The sequence below is a fragment of the Gracilinanus agilis genome, chromosome 1 (genome assembly GCF_016433145.1).
Source record: "Gracilinanus agilis isolate LMUSP501 chromosome 1, AgileGrace, whole genome shotgun sequence".
Classification (NCBI taxonomy): Eukaryota; Metazoa; Chordata; class Mammalia; order Didelphimorphia; family Didelphidae; genus Gracilinanus; species Gracilinanus agilis.
Genome location: NC_058130.1, coordinates 185942051 through 185956877, shown reverse-complemented (window position 1 = coordinate 185956877; position 14827 = coordinate 185942051). Strand labels below are relative to the sequence as shown.

The window sequence follows — 14827 nt, the reverse complement described above, 5'->3', positions numbered from 1 at the left end:
AAGTATTCTTTTATACAATTGAATTGGGGGAGTAAATAATAATTTTTAAGGAAAATTATTTTCTTTAATCAAGTGACACTACATTTGGTTGTCCTGGCAGGGCACTCTCACTGAGAAACATTCTCTTCCCTACCCAAGAATCAAAGATTACTTCTCAATGTTTTATTGTTTTTGTTTGTTTATTTTTGCCTCACTCTTCATTCTTTTGAAATCTCTGTGTTCTGCCCAGCCACTAACTCTCACAACCTGCCTCTTATTCTGGTTCTACCCTTGGAACACATTCTGAATGTTGAACTTTTTAGTCAGTTTAGCGCTTGAGGAAGAAATCACTTCTTGCCTTTATATTCTGTGGGCTACCTATCTGGTAGCAAAGGACAACAGAATCTTCCTTAGTCTATACTTTAATTTTCTTACATAATTGTATCTTTCCCTCAGGCTCACTCAGTTCTCTCACTGTGAACCCACAATCCTAGGTGGGTCCATCCAGGGTGGTTCCTTACTAATAGCTGTTAAAATCTTTTTCTGTCTCTCTCTGTCTCTGTCTCTGTCTCTCTGTTTATCTCTCTCTGTCTCTCTCTCTCTCTGTGTCTCTCTCTGTCTCTGTCTGTCTGTCTGTCTGTCTCTCTCTCACACACACACACACACACACACACACACACACATGCACACACATGCACACACACTGACATACACACACAAACTGGACACCTTTCCCTTGCCCTCAGGTAGCAATTCAATCACTTGCTTATACCCATCATGAGTTATTGTCCCTATTCAAATTCTTCCTGCCTTCAACCCCAGGAGTGAGTCCTAGACTAAATGTGATAGTAAGTGTAATTGTCACTTAATGTCTCTGGGCCTCAGTTCCTTCATCCATAATATGAGGGGGTTACCCTTGATGGTTTCGGAAGTAGAAGTTTTCTAGTTCTAGATTTCTAATCTAGTAACAAAGTAACATTATTCTATTTTAATACCAAAGATTAAAAATCATCCAGCATTAATGGATATTCTCAGCCTTTGTTCTTCTCTAAACATGCACCTTCATACACAAACTATAACTGAACAGGAACATTCACACTGAAGGCACCAAGTCTAACTTTCTCATTTTATAGGAGAATACTGAGAGCAAAGAGTTTAAGTGATTTGTCCAAGATCACACAGGTAGTAAGTAGCATAACTGGACTTTGAATTCAGGTCTTCTGATTCCAAATCCATTCTTTCCATTATACCATGGTGCTTCTGTTAGTATGTTTTCCACCAAAGTACCACCTTAATACATTAATGTACAATGGATGTTCTTGGGGATTATAAAATCAGAACACAAGGATTTGGCATTACCAAGGAAAAACAGATTTCTATTTGGGACAAGAAATTAATTGCATTTGTTGTCCAAGGGATAGCCTAAGTTTTAAATAACTCATCTGTAGATGGTTGGCTACAGGTTAATAAAGATTTTTGGTTTTAATGGTTCATGAAAGGGAAGACCTAGATGTCTGCACCAGTGGAAAGAGTTCTATGTTAAATCAGATTTTTCAAGAAGTTAGAGTAAAACACTTTAGCATGTAATGAGACATGTGCCTTATTCACAGGTAGTTACAATATTTTTAGTTTCTTTGCAAGATTTGTGAAATTTGGCTTCCCAAAATAACTTTATTATATTATTTCAGTTCTTTAGCATAATAGAAAGATTTCTTTCTAATTCTTTCATGGCATGGTTCTGTTCATATATCTCATGACTTTATAAGTAACAACACTTCAATGCTGACCAATCTAGTTCTAAATTATTTCTACCTAGCCAAGTCTTTTTCCACTGCTATCTTACAGATAAAAGTATCACCAGAGCATCAAACTCTCCCTTATGTAATAAGTTATACAATATAATATAATATTATTTATCATATAATAAATAGGTGCCAGATATCATTATTTTATCACCATGAGTGCAGAGATTTAGATTATCCTCATGACATTCTGAAGTCAGCATCAATTAGATTATTTTTACTTAAATATTCCCCTAACATTTCCATATTTCTTTTCTACACCTTGATCTTTCTTAAAAAATTATCTTCAGGGGAATATGAACATATCAGAGAGTTTCCTTTGTGGTAAGAGATGAGATTTATATTAAAAAGTAGGCAAAGTAAGCAAAGTAGGTTGGGGAAATTGAAGCAAATATCCTAATTTCATTCATGAAAGTCATTCAAAAATATTGAAGTAATTCAACCCTAATTCTGCCAGAGAAAGAAGGGTAAACAGTGGAGTTAGAGAGTTGACACCTCTTCTTCTCATCTTTTTTAGGATTCATTCATTTTAGAGTGTCTTGATGCACACTGTGATGATGATGGTGGGATGTTTTTCAAATCATTTTACAGATGCTCGGTTGTTTTCTAGTGTCCAAGTCTAATGAGTCTGGGGCATCATTCAGAGGCCTCAGGAGAATCATAGAAATACAGATATAAAGCTAGAAGGAACTTTAGTTGACCATCTTGTCTAACTCCTTCTTTTAGCAAATGGGGAAAATGAGGTCCAGAGAAGTTAAGGGACCTGTCAAAGGTAAGGACACACAACTAGCGGCAGAGCCAAGATTTTAAAGATATTTAAAATGTATGTTTATATAGTTCAAACATTGAAATCAAAATCACCACATGAACATTGTCTCTAAAAATCTGTTAAGAAATTGCTCCATTGTTCCACTAGGGCAGGGGTCAGCAACCTTTTTGGCCATGAGAGCCATAAACGCCACATTTTTTAAAATGTAATTTCATGAGAGCCGTACAGTGCCCACAGTGTGCGCTCCTGTAACAGTGCCTGAAAAAAAATGGACTTTATGGCTCCTGTAGAAAGAGCCATATCTGGCCCTCAAAAGAGCCAGATATGGCTCGAGAGCTATATGTTGCCGACCCCCTGCACTAGGGTGGCTTGGTAGATCTGAATTTTCTTCCATGGTTGCCATCCTCCATAAGTGTTGTTTCTCTCATTAGTCTCTAAACACCTTGAAGGCAAAAACTGCTTACATTTTGCATTTGTATCACTAGCATTGAGCCTATAATGAATGCTTCTCATTCATTAATTCCAAATAGAAAGGAGGCAGAATAATTTCAACTCCTCCAGCTAAGGTTATTAATTATGCATTTTGCTCCACCAAAGTGGCTAGCATCTGTATTAGCCTTTCAAGTTCTGAATTGCATATTATTATGTAGGAATGGTATTCACACTAAGCTTCCCATCAATATGGTGACCCTCTGGAACAAGAGACCACCAAGTTGTTTGAGGTGGGGTGAGCCAAGCCAGGATAATTGGCCATTTTATGTGTGCTAACCTAACCATATGGGGGGAAATCATTCAAATAGATTTTGAATTAACCATTGCATGTATCTTCTTAAGATAATTACTCCCATGCATGACCATGCATTAAGTTTGGGCCTTAAAATGGTCATGACAACTTCAAGATGATGTATGCTTCATATAGATGCCTGATTAATCGTCTTCATGCACACATCTGATGGTACCATTCCTTTGCTCAAAAACCCTTTAAAGGTTCTTTATTCCCTGCAGAATAAAGTACAAATTCCTATAATTAAGACCATTCTCAATCTGGGGTATTTTCTAGCCTATATGATACTGCATTGTGGCAAAACTGTTGATTATTTCTTCCACTCAAATCATGTCTTTCAGCCTTTACTCTCACCATTCCCCATTTCTGGTATGCCTCTATACACATCATAATTACCTTTAGAAAAATGGCAAACTCTTCCAAACCCAATTCACTCCCTCTTATCAGAAATCATCTTTCATTCCTCTTACCTACTAGACCATTTTGCATTTTACTTAAGCAATGATTATATTATATCCTGCATGATAGTTACTTAAATATTTAAGTGAATCTATGATTTCATGAGTATGGGAATTTCCTGTAGTACGGAAGATTGCAACCTTCTCCACCTGTTCAATTTCTTCTATGTCTTTGCATAAATCAGTCCTCTATAATGGATCCATCAAGATCAATGGGAGATTTCCTTTACTTCTCTTAAGATGTCAAGAATACCAGTATGGCACTTGGGTAATCCATCTGTTGTCCGTCTCTTATTCTCATCTTAACTAGCCAACCTCTTTTTATGTTTATGGGTATTCGAGATAATGTCTTTCACAATAACTTTGCAAGTGAAAATCATACATCACAAAATGCTGCTGCTTATTTAAATTTACTTTACCTTTTCCATTGCTCTTTGAGACATCTGAAATTTTTATTTCTTTTGAGATGGTGATATCCCATGATTTTAAGGGCCAAATGTATTTAAAATCAAATGAGACTAAATAAGCATAGAAATGCCAGCAGATGAGTTCTCTTTCATATATGTTTATTATATTTATCCACAGGTGCTTTTATAGCAAAGCATTGTATATGAATTTCAGGCCAAACTCTACTGACATTTTTTCTTCAACTGATTTTGGTTTTTTGAATTGATGCTGATAAAAAATTTTCAGATATCATTCTCTATAATTGCAGATAATGTATTCTAAACCAGGTTTGCCTATGGCTACTTCTCCATTTGGCAAGGAGACTCAGTGTTGCCTAGCTGAAATAGTTTCTGGGGGTTTTTGGCCTCCTCACTGTGACAACTATTTTGCATATGCTAAACTTTCCAAAGAAATGGTCAATGCTAAAGCCAATATCCTTATTTTAATCCATTTTCAACTTCTGAGAGTTGTCTGCTTGTTGAAATTTTTCTGGTTGTCACTGTTGTAAACACACACACACACACACACACACACACACACACTATTCCAATCTTCATTTTTGTTCTTATTTTCCTATATTCTTGCCTTAATCAGTTTTTTCTGATTACTTACAGTAAGCCAGTTTTGAGATGACTTATATACAACCAATTATTTTATCTCTATGAAGTTATATTAATTTAATAATAAGACATCACTGAGCATTAGCCATGTCCAGTACCTTCCAAATTTCTCTTAAAGAAAGTATTCATAAAATATAGGCTTGAGAATATTTAAAAATTGGCTTTACAAAAAAAAGTATGCAAAATAAAGTTTTATCTCCATTATTAACTCCATTATTAGCATTGTCTCCATCATTTTATTATCTACTCAATTAAAAAAACAAACTAAGCCTTGATTTATAGCAATTGCTGATTTCTACAGTGTAAATGCTTATACTGAAAATGAACAGCCAGCTATGGTAAGCCAGTCTAATAAGCTCACTCCAGCACATCCATGCTCTGTGAGGCTTTTGAGTAATCCACACACTTTTGCCCCTTTTTTCCCCTTCCTTGTTCTGAACCACATTTTCCAGTTCGATTTTCACCTTTCTCCCAGGTACCTATCCTTACACTGAAAGTGGTTAATATCAAGATATACACTGCCTTAGTTCCCAGGACAGAATCAATCAATTTCAATATCCTTTCCTTGATTCTGGTACACAAGCTGCAATTATCTTCATGGTGGTCCCTTTAAACAAGCATCTTATGAAATTATATTTCATGTTGCTTTTGGATGCATTATGAAAACAGATCTGCCAACTTCTGTAGTCATCTCTCAAGAGGACCACTGGTGAGCTATCCTATTTAGCTGTAATTTCTTTATTTCTTCTGGTCTCATTTATAGTGAAAAATCAATATAGATGTGGTTTGGTTTTTCCAGGAATGCGTCAGCTGGATAGTTACTAGATGAAGGTCATATATTAAGAGTAGCAATAGTTAAACTAACTGTGATTCTTAGCAAATTCTTACATATTTTCTGCACTGGAGGACACTACCCCAAACCAAAGACATACTTTTTATTTTTACCCATTTCATGGCCAAAAAGAGTAACCAAAAACTCCTTGGTGGCCAAGTCTCTGCTAATAGACTTCTCTGTGCTTAGCTACACTGGTGCTCAAAGAGCAAACATAGCAAGCTGTCTGGACCATGTTCAAATTTTTCCAGGTGTGAGGATCATGCCAAACTTTCCATCCCATTGGCATAGTCACTCATAATCACTATGCCAGTAGAATGTAATCACCTCAACATAACCAAGAATCATCCCTATACAACACAAGCCATGTCTTACTTAGGATATAATTAAGAGGCACCATAGTTTTTGTAGGACCTTGCATTTGTGTGTTTATGTTGTATCCCTCCTGCTATATTTCAGGGCCTCTACAACAATTATAACTTTTCAAAGAAGGAATGAATTACCTTTAAAATTAGCAAATATGGTCCCTTCACTAAGAGTGTTCAAAAAGATCTGAATGAGAGGGAAACTATAAATAGCTTACCCAATGAGATAACCAGTCATACTGGGTCTACTGATTCCCCATTTAGAATCTACTAGGGAAAAATTAAATCTTTTTCAGACATAAAAGTTTGCCCTTCCACCAAAATATCTTAGGCCTTTTCTTCATCCTAGTATGGATATGAGATAGAGTTCCTGAAGGCAATGTCCACAGGGCAAGAGTCCTGATAGATTATGCTAAAGCTGAAAAGGCTTTGAATATTGTACCAGAAGCAGATCATCTGCTACTCAGTTTTCAGCCTACAAACACTAATAAACTGTTGCTGTTCTAGATGCAAGAATTTTGCCCAGAGGTTAATTTGTTAATGGATTATCAAAAAACTGAACCAAGTCTGTATTGAAATTTTCATTGTACATGAAACCAGAAGACACAGAGAAGTTTTATATAAACAGAAAAATAGGAGATGAATAAGGAAATTTGAAGAATTTTTTTTTCATATTCACATATACCTTAAGAAATTTCACCTCATGGTGCTCATGAATAGCAGAAACAAGTCTATCCTGGTGATTATTATAGTTTACATGCCAATATCTATTTTAAAAGATGAACAAGTTCTCCTAAACCTTTATATATTGTTATTCAGTGACTTGAGTGCAAAAGTGGGCACTGGGAGAGAGAGAAAAAAAAAGAAAAAGAAAAAGAAAAAGGTATTTGTAATTAAGCAAGAGAAAGACCAAAGGCTTAAAGATTACTCAAAAGCCTAACATATAGATGTAGATAATTTATAACATATATGTTACAAATGTAGACATTATATTATAATTAATACTTAACAAATTATCTTATTTAATAAATACTTAATTAGAAATAACATAACAAAATTAATATAATATATATCAATAATATAAAATTCAAGAATCTAAATTTTTGAAGTATCTCAAAAATAAAATTAAGTATATCTCAATGGAGGAGAAACAACTAATTATTGAGCAGGGGACATTTCAGAATCAATACACCATGTACAGTCAGAGATTCACCTTTAGAGTAAACATCAAAATCAATACCAAGTTAAAAGAAAGACTTAAAAAAAAAGAATTTATTGTGTGGAATTATAAGAAATAACTCCTGGCCAGCTTATTTTAATTAACTGTTGAGTCTGAAAAATAAGAAATGAATGAAAAACACTGGCTATGATCATAATAATTTTTTTTTAAACCCTTGTACTTTCGGTGTATTGTCTCATAGGTGGAAGAGTGGTAAGGGTGGGCAATGGGGGTCAAGTGACTTGCCCAGGGTCACACAGCTGGGAAGTGGCTGAGGCCGGGTTTGAACCCAGGACCTCCTGTCTCTAGGCCTGACTCTCACTCCACTGAGCTACCCAGCTGCCCCCGATCATAATAATTTTTTAGCAATGTTTATAGATTCTTACTACAATGAGAATGTATACATTTGATCTTGCCAAATGGGGTAGGCAAGGCCAACACCCTTAGAGAATACAAATGAATTTACAGAATGTTAGGGGTAGAAGATTGTGTGTAGTACTGCCTCAAAAACATTTTATAACAGAGTGAAAAAAGCCTCCAAGTAGGTCAACATGAAAATAAACTAGGCCAGATTGTACCCAGAGCATTTATAGACCAACCTGTGATTTCAAAAGTAATTCATCATTGACCACATTGGGTCTTAAATGAGGAAGCAGAAGTGACACCAAAGAAGATAAAAGTTAGGAAACACTAGATATAACATAATACATTCTGAAGAAATTTTGTTGGACTCAAGTAAACACAGAGACCCAAAACAAAGAAAATAAACTCCTCCAAAAATATGCTGAAGGCTATCTAACTTTAATTCAAGATTTAATTTTCAAGATCTCAAAAAAGATTGTCTTAAGAAGATACTGAGTAGATACCAATGAATGGAAAAGACACCAACTGATATTATTACCCCTACCCTCAAAAAAGACCATCAAAAATCATTGAGCTACTAATATATCTACCTATCTTCCCCATGGTAGACACTGATATCTTCATTGATAATATTAGAATAGGTCAGACAGCCTTTCATTAAAGTAAGCAAACTTTTTACAGAAGACCATACTTTTAAATCATATACATAATTAAGAAAACTAGAGAATACAAGACTGCACTTGAAATTTTTTTCTTGAATACAAAAAAACATTTGGTTCTGTAGTGCAAAAGCAGTTCTTTTTTTACGTGATTTGAAACTTTTTTATTGAATTAATTAATTTAGAACATTTTTCCATGGTTACATGATTCATGTTCTTTCCCTCTCCTCCTCCCAACCCCCTCCCATAGCCAACGAGCAATTCCACAACAACACAGTCCTAAAGGCTGTCCTCCAACAAGATATATCTCATTTAAATATAAGATTACATGAAATTCCTTGATAGATGTCACTATAGAGATAATTTTATTTATTTATCCTCTAATTAGTATTATCAAAGAAGGTATAAATCAATATCAAGAAAGGCACCCTTTTGCACAAATTACTACACCAGTGTCATCAAGGATATTCTGTATGAAGTCCATATAGAAATAGAATCCCCCATAGATAATAAAGTTCTCCAGATGCTTCTGTTTGTACTTGATATTTTAATGATCGCAGTAAGATCTAGAACACTATAGTGCCTCATAAATAAGGTACATGACCCCTCAAAAAAGATTTAGTTTAGCGATCCTCACAGTAAAAATCAAGTGGAAAAAGAATGCCTCTCCCTCTCTCTCTCTCTCTCTCTCTCTCTCTCTCTCTCTCTCTCTCTCTCTCTCTCTCACACACACACACACACACACACACACACACACACACACTCCACATACTCTCTCTTTTAGTTTTATTATTCTGTATTAAATTTATATGACATTACATTACATTATAAATATGCAAATTATTCCTACTTCCTGAGAAATTTCTTATAAAAAAGTAAAGCAAAATTGATAATAGAGTTACCTCACCTTAAAGTTCATGTAACATTTCATATTTATAGTACCTCCATTTTTCTATTTTAAAAAATAGAAATCTATTTTTCTCCCTTCTCACACCAATAGGAGAAAAAAAAAGGAAAATAAATCTTATAACCAATATATGATCAAAATATAGCTGAACAGGAATACAAACACACACACAACATATATATGAATGTATATGTATATATGTATGTATACAAACATTTAAATATTAATTTTGACTTGCAATTGAATGAAAAACCCACCCAGTTAGTCTATCAGTACATATGTCTAGGTTGGGGACTACAAATGGACAATGGGTTGGACTCAGCATTGACTAAGGAAGAAGAATCTGGTCTGGATCACTTTTGTCAACTTGTGTAGTTCTGCCCCCAAATCTCTTTTTTTTTTTTCAAATGCCAATAATTTCCCTTCAATGCCATAATCCAGGGACATCATATTTTCACAAGAATCAAAATTCCCGAGGACCCAAAGAGCAATAGAAAAGTGTATTGTCCGTATAAATGGGTTGTACCATGTTGCCAATAATGACTTCTGCACCAGAAGTGGTGTAAAAATATCAACAACTATCTGAAAGATTAAAAACTGAGGTGGAACAGCCAGGGAGGAAAAATGAAGACTAGCAGATGGAATACCAACTGTTGCTCTGGTGACCAAGAAATATATTTTTAAACCTAGAAAAATGGCCATTAGCTTTATCAGATACATCCTATGTGGTTACTTTATGGAACAATATAGACAAGAATTGAAAAGGAAAGAAGGTAAAAATTGATTGCCATTTGCATTGATAAGAGTTTCCAAACAGATGGATTCTCAGAGCCGTTGAAGTGTCCAAGTAAAACTTTATTATTTCATTTGGTATTCTCAGAAATGAAAGTTGCTACTTTGGCTCTCAGTGACTTCAGACCTAGGTTTATAAGCTTTTGGAATGAAGACATTTGTTTGGATTAGCCTTGATCCTCCAATTTATATTAAGAACCTATCAAGTGAGTAATTTGGCTTTTGTTTAGAGGTTTTTAAACAATCCCATTACATCCTCAACATACTACACACAACTACCAATCTTGATCTTTGTCATTTTGTTCCTTCAAGGACTTTCCCAGTGAGGTATTAATTTGAAAAAAAAAAATCCTGATGAAGTATTGAGAATTGGTATTAGTTGTTTGTGCTTTATTCTACAGAAACCCCCTAATGTTATATTTATTGTAAAATAAACCTATTGCCATAGAAAAGATCTTTAAGAGCACAAATTCAGCATTGCTGACTTTATGGAGAGGTCATGTAAGAGGAGAAACTGAGCTAAGAAATGAAGAAAACTATTAAAATAGGAGTGAGATCATTGTCACCTTCAAGTGGAAGGATAATTATGATATAATTACCATAGGGAACTCATTGAAATGCATGTATAAAAGATTATATAAAGTCAGTGTGGGATAAGACACCTCCAGCAAAAGGCAATGTCATATAGACTACAATTAATTAAATGGTTTAATTTGTAAAGAGCCAGAATTTCCCTCTGACTACATTAGTTTCCCTTTCCAAACAGAGAAGAAAGCATGTTTTAATCAACCTTATAGGAGAAGATCTTCAGATAGTCAAAGGCTTCTTTGTTACATGGTGATTTCTCTGGATCCTCCCATTATAATTCATTGAAATAATGTAATAAGATTGATCATTTCTTGTAATGAATTTGGACTTTTTTCCCCACAAATGACCTGAGTTGTTTTTTTTCATAACTTGCTTTTTGTTTTATTGTCTTTAATAATAGAAGAAAGTGAACCTGAGCAAGATACTAAAGGTATTTGTTTTCTACCCTACTTTTCATTTAATTCATAATATTTTGAATTACTTTGTGTTTGCTTTTCTGATGAACCACTCTTAGAGGCATATTTTGATAGGAAACTTATTCCTGAGGGGTATTTCCTTTGTTCCTGGCACTAAGTACTTCACTCTTTATGGGAAAATATAGAGTGCCAAGGATTTAACATGGTGTTATTTGATTGGCTGCTTGATGAAATAATTTGCTACTTGGAAGTTAAAAGTTCTCATGAAAAAGCCAGGTCAGCAGAGATACTGTTTAGTGCCAGGAACTCTGGAAATGCAAGGTAATGCAAAAATTGAATCAGTATGTGCATATAAATCCCACACAAGTTGGACGGGAAGTTTCAAGTTTGGCTAAGGGTACTTGGTAGGCTAACTTCCCTGGGGAGAAATATTAGATGGTAAATCCCAACATTGGTTTTGAGACATTCCATAGTATCTCTAATTAATTGAAGAGAAACTCTCATGAAATTCTTAAAGAATAAGTCCTCAAATATTAATTTTAATTAATGTAATAAAATTAAATACAGAGCAAACCAATTTGATGGTGTTCTAATAGCAAACATACACACTCACATATATACACACACACACACGCGCACACACACACACATACACACACACACACACACACATCACAACCACAAGATTAGGAATAGCTGCTTTAAAAAGATAGTTGTCCCTAACAGTCACCTTACAAAGAATGGCCTGGAACCTTTTTTCATTTAGCTTTTGCTTCAATTAAAATAAAACAAGTTTCATGGGCCTTGATTGTATATCTTTTCCTACTTGAGATTGTATACATTAAGGGTCTCTCCACAGTTTCATATGATGTAAAGTAGAAAGGACAGTACAGACAGTTTCAAAATTAATATCTCTTTATCCTTATACCTCCAAAGTTAAAAGTTCCAAGCCTCCCCATTTCTAAATATTTATTTATTTATTTACTTACTTACTTACTTACTTACTTACTTACTTACTTATTATTTACGCACATTCTTAGAGACATACGTTATGGGGAATCATTTGTAATTTTGTCCATTTAATACCTTACAGATATAAATGGAGTCATCTTTAAAAGATCTAAATATTGAATCTTTTACATTAGTTGTAGTTAATTCCCTTAAGTCGTTACATGACTTAATATGTTATGTAAGGAGATGACAATGAGAAATTGAAAAAGAAAAATCTCCGAATTTACATAGAAAATAGGCATTATCAGACATGAAATAGAACTTAGAGATATTCTGTTCCAACCTCCTCATTTTATAGATGAAGAAAGACCAAAAGAAAATTTAATACACATGAACTTTGTTTTTCTATTTGGAAAAAAAATACTAAATTATTGCTCAGGGAAAAATTTTGACTTTTTACTTCCTCTGCTCAATCAAACCACAGCTACTCTATAAACAAAGTCACAAAGTTACCAGTACACTAAAGAATTCAGAGATCTTAGATGCTCAAGCATTATTTTAGATTTAATTCAAGGCCTCATGCAAACTATTATCACTAGCCTGAACCTACTGGCTCTCAAAAAAAAACAAAAAACAAACAAACAAAAAAACAATCTAGCCTCTCCAAACCACAGAGCCCAAGATTTATGAAAGAATTCTGTAACGGGAAATGAAACAATATTTCAAAACATTATATATATATATATACATATATATATATATTAACTACATGTTGCTTCTTATAGTACAAAACTAATCACTAAATAGCTGAAAGGAAGCGTGGTATGAGTTGCTAAGATCTTAAGCAAAACAAAGCTTGGGAGAAAACATTATTGTTTATGTTTTTTCATTCTCTTTCCTTATGAAGAACCATATTAATGACTTTAAAAAATCCTAATTACTAAACCAGTCTTTACACTATTTCCCACTGAACATCAATACTTAAATTATGATTCTTCATTATATTTATTTGGTGAATTAAAATACAAGTTAAACATATCCATGTATAAGTATAGTGTGTTTTTTCTCTTTTTTTCCTCTTTATCTCTCCCCATCTCTCCCTTCCTCCTTCCTCTCTCTTTCTCTTTCTCCCTCCCCACCCTTTCTGCCTCTATGTCTCTTAACTCTATCTCCCTGTCTGTCTATCTGTCTCCTGTCAGACAGCTCTAAAAAAATTCTGGCAACAAGTAGAAGGTTGAACTAACTGAATTCTAAGGCTCTTTGGCCCAACATCATAGAGCATTTTATATTCCTTCTCAGAAACAATAGAGATAATAGCAACTCCTCCCTCGCAGCACCAAATGACATAATAATTGCAAAAAGCTTAGTTTAGTGCCTGGCATACAGTAAGTGCTACATAAATGTTTGCAGTTATTACTTATTTTCACTGCAAGAGTCTATTTTCATCAAGATAAAGCCCATTTTTCAAATATCCATATCCATATTATTGGTAAGAGAAACTGAACTTATGATTTCATTCATAGGGGAGGAATTCTCAGAAGGACATCGCTCAAGGAGTGCAGGTTGTCACTTTCTTTGCAATTTGTTCAGCATCACATAATCCATAGATAACAGAGATGGGATCGAACCTACATCTTCCTGGCTTTGGAGTCAGCTCCTCTGTTCGCGATGCCATCCTGTTGCTATCATCTCATAGACATGCCTATATATAACAGCATATATATCTCATAGACATGCCTATATATAACAGCATATATATATAACAGTAGATTTTAGCAGGTAATAATGATAATAATAATAGTAGCTAACACTTAACAAAGGCATCTACTACAGGCAGGCACTGTGCTAAGCACTTTACAATTATTATCTTATTTGGTCCTCACAACAAACTTGAGAGGAAAATGCTCTTTATTATTCCAATTTTTCAGATGAGGAAACTGAGGCAGCCTGAGTTTAGATGACTTGCCCAAGGACACATAGCTAAGAAGTATTTTGAGGCTGGATTTCAATTCAGGTCTTGAGTTAAAATCACTGGCATTCTATATACTCTATTCAGCTAGCTTCCTAGGGAGGAAGATAGAAAAAGACTTTTACAAAGGATAGTGGCTCTGTAGATATCACAGTAGTTATACTCTGTGGCATGGAGGTGACCTTTCATTCTGAAAGGCTCTTCCAGGGGAATACGATCTCTGGTAAGTTATACCAAACTGGAAAGACTTCAGATATGAAGCTAGTAAAAGAGGTTTGCTGTTCTAGGAAAAGAATGGCTAAGTGCAGAGATTACCAGAACACTGACTGCTAAAGAATGAATTGTGTGGCTAGGGCGACACAATGAAACAATTTTTTAAAAAAAGTTAAAATGATTATCAATTTATATCCCTCTTTTCTGTATCTACTAATGAAAATGACAAAGTAGTAGAGCACTGGGCAGATGATGCTTCCAAAAATGCAATTTTTAGACTGAATAAAACAATTTATTCAACTATTGTTTAAATTATATGAGATCTCTGTTTAGTGAGAAAAATATCAAAGAAACTGAACTACAACTGTACTGGCATTCTCATCAAAAATGAGAGCAGAAGACAAAAAGAAGTCACCGATAAAGAGAAAGAATTCTTCCTGAAGAGTTGTTTCTGGGTTTTCATAATACAACCAGAGTTATTAAGAAACATCATTTCATACAAGAAATGGTCGTCTTAATTTGAAGTAGGCTTAATGGGTATAAACAAAAAGACCAAAGATCACCATGAAAATAATTACAACTGATGTGCCAAGATCTGTCACAGATGCTACAGAAATAAAGGAAATTATCTATAGAAACTCAAAAGATCATCTAAACTAAAGTGGTCAAACATGGTCCATAGGTCACATACAGC

The 14827-nt window shown here is 34.3% G+C and overlaps 1 protein-coding gene across 1 annotated transcript in view; it reads left to right on the top strand.

Annotated features, from left to right (window-relative positions):
* MUSK (muscle associated receptor tyrosine kinase) overlaps positions 1-14827 on the top strand; it is a 176516-nt gene that overhangs the window by 90472 nt on the left and 71217 nt on the right. Inside the window, exon 7 of the mRNA XM_044657347.1 lies at positions 10985-11014. Within this exon, the coding sequence (XP_044513282.1) occupies positions 10985-11014 (30 nt within the window). The remainder of the gene's footprint in view (positions 1-10984; positions 11015-14827) is intronic.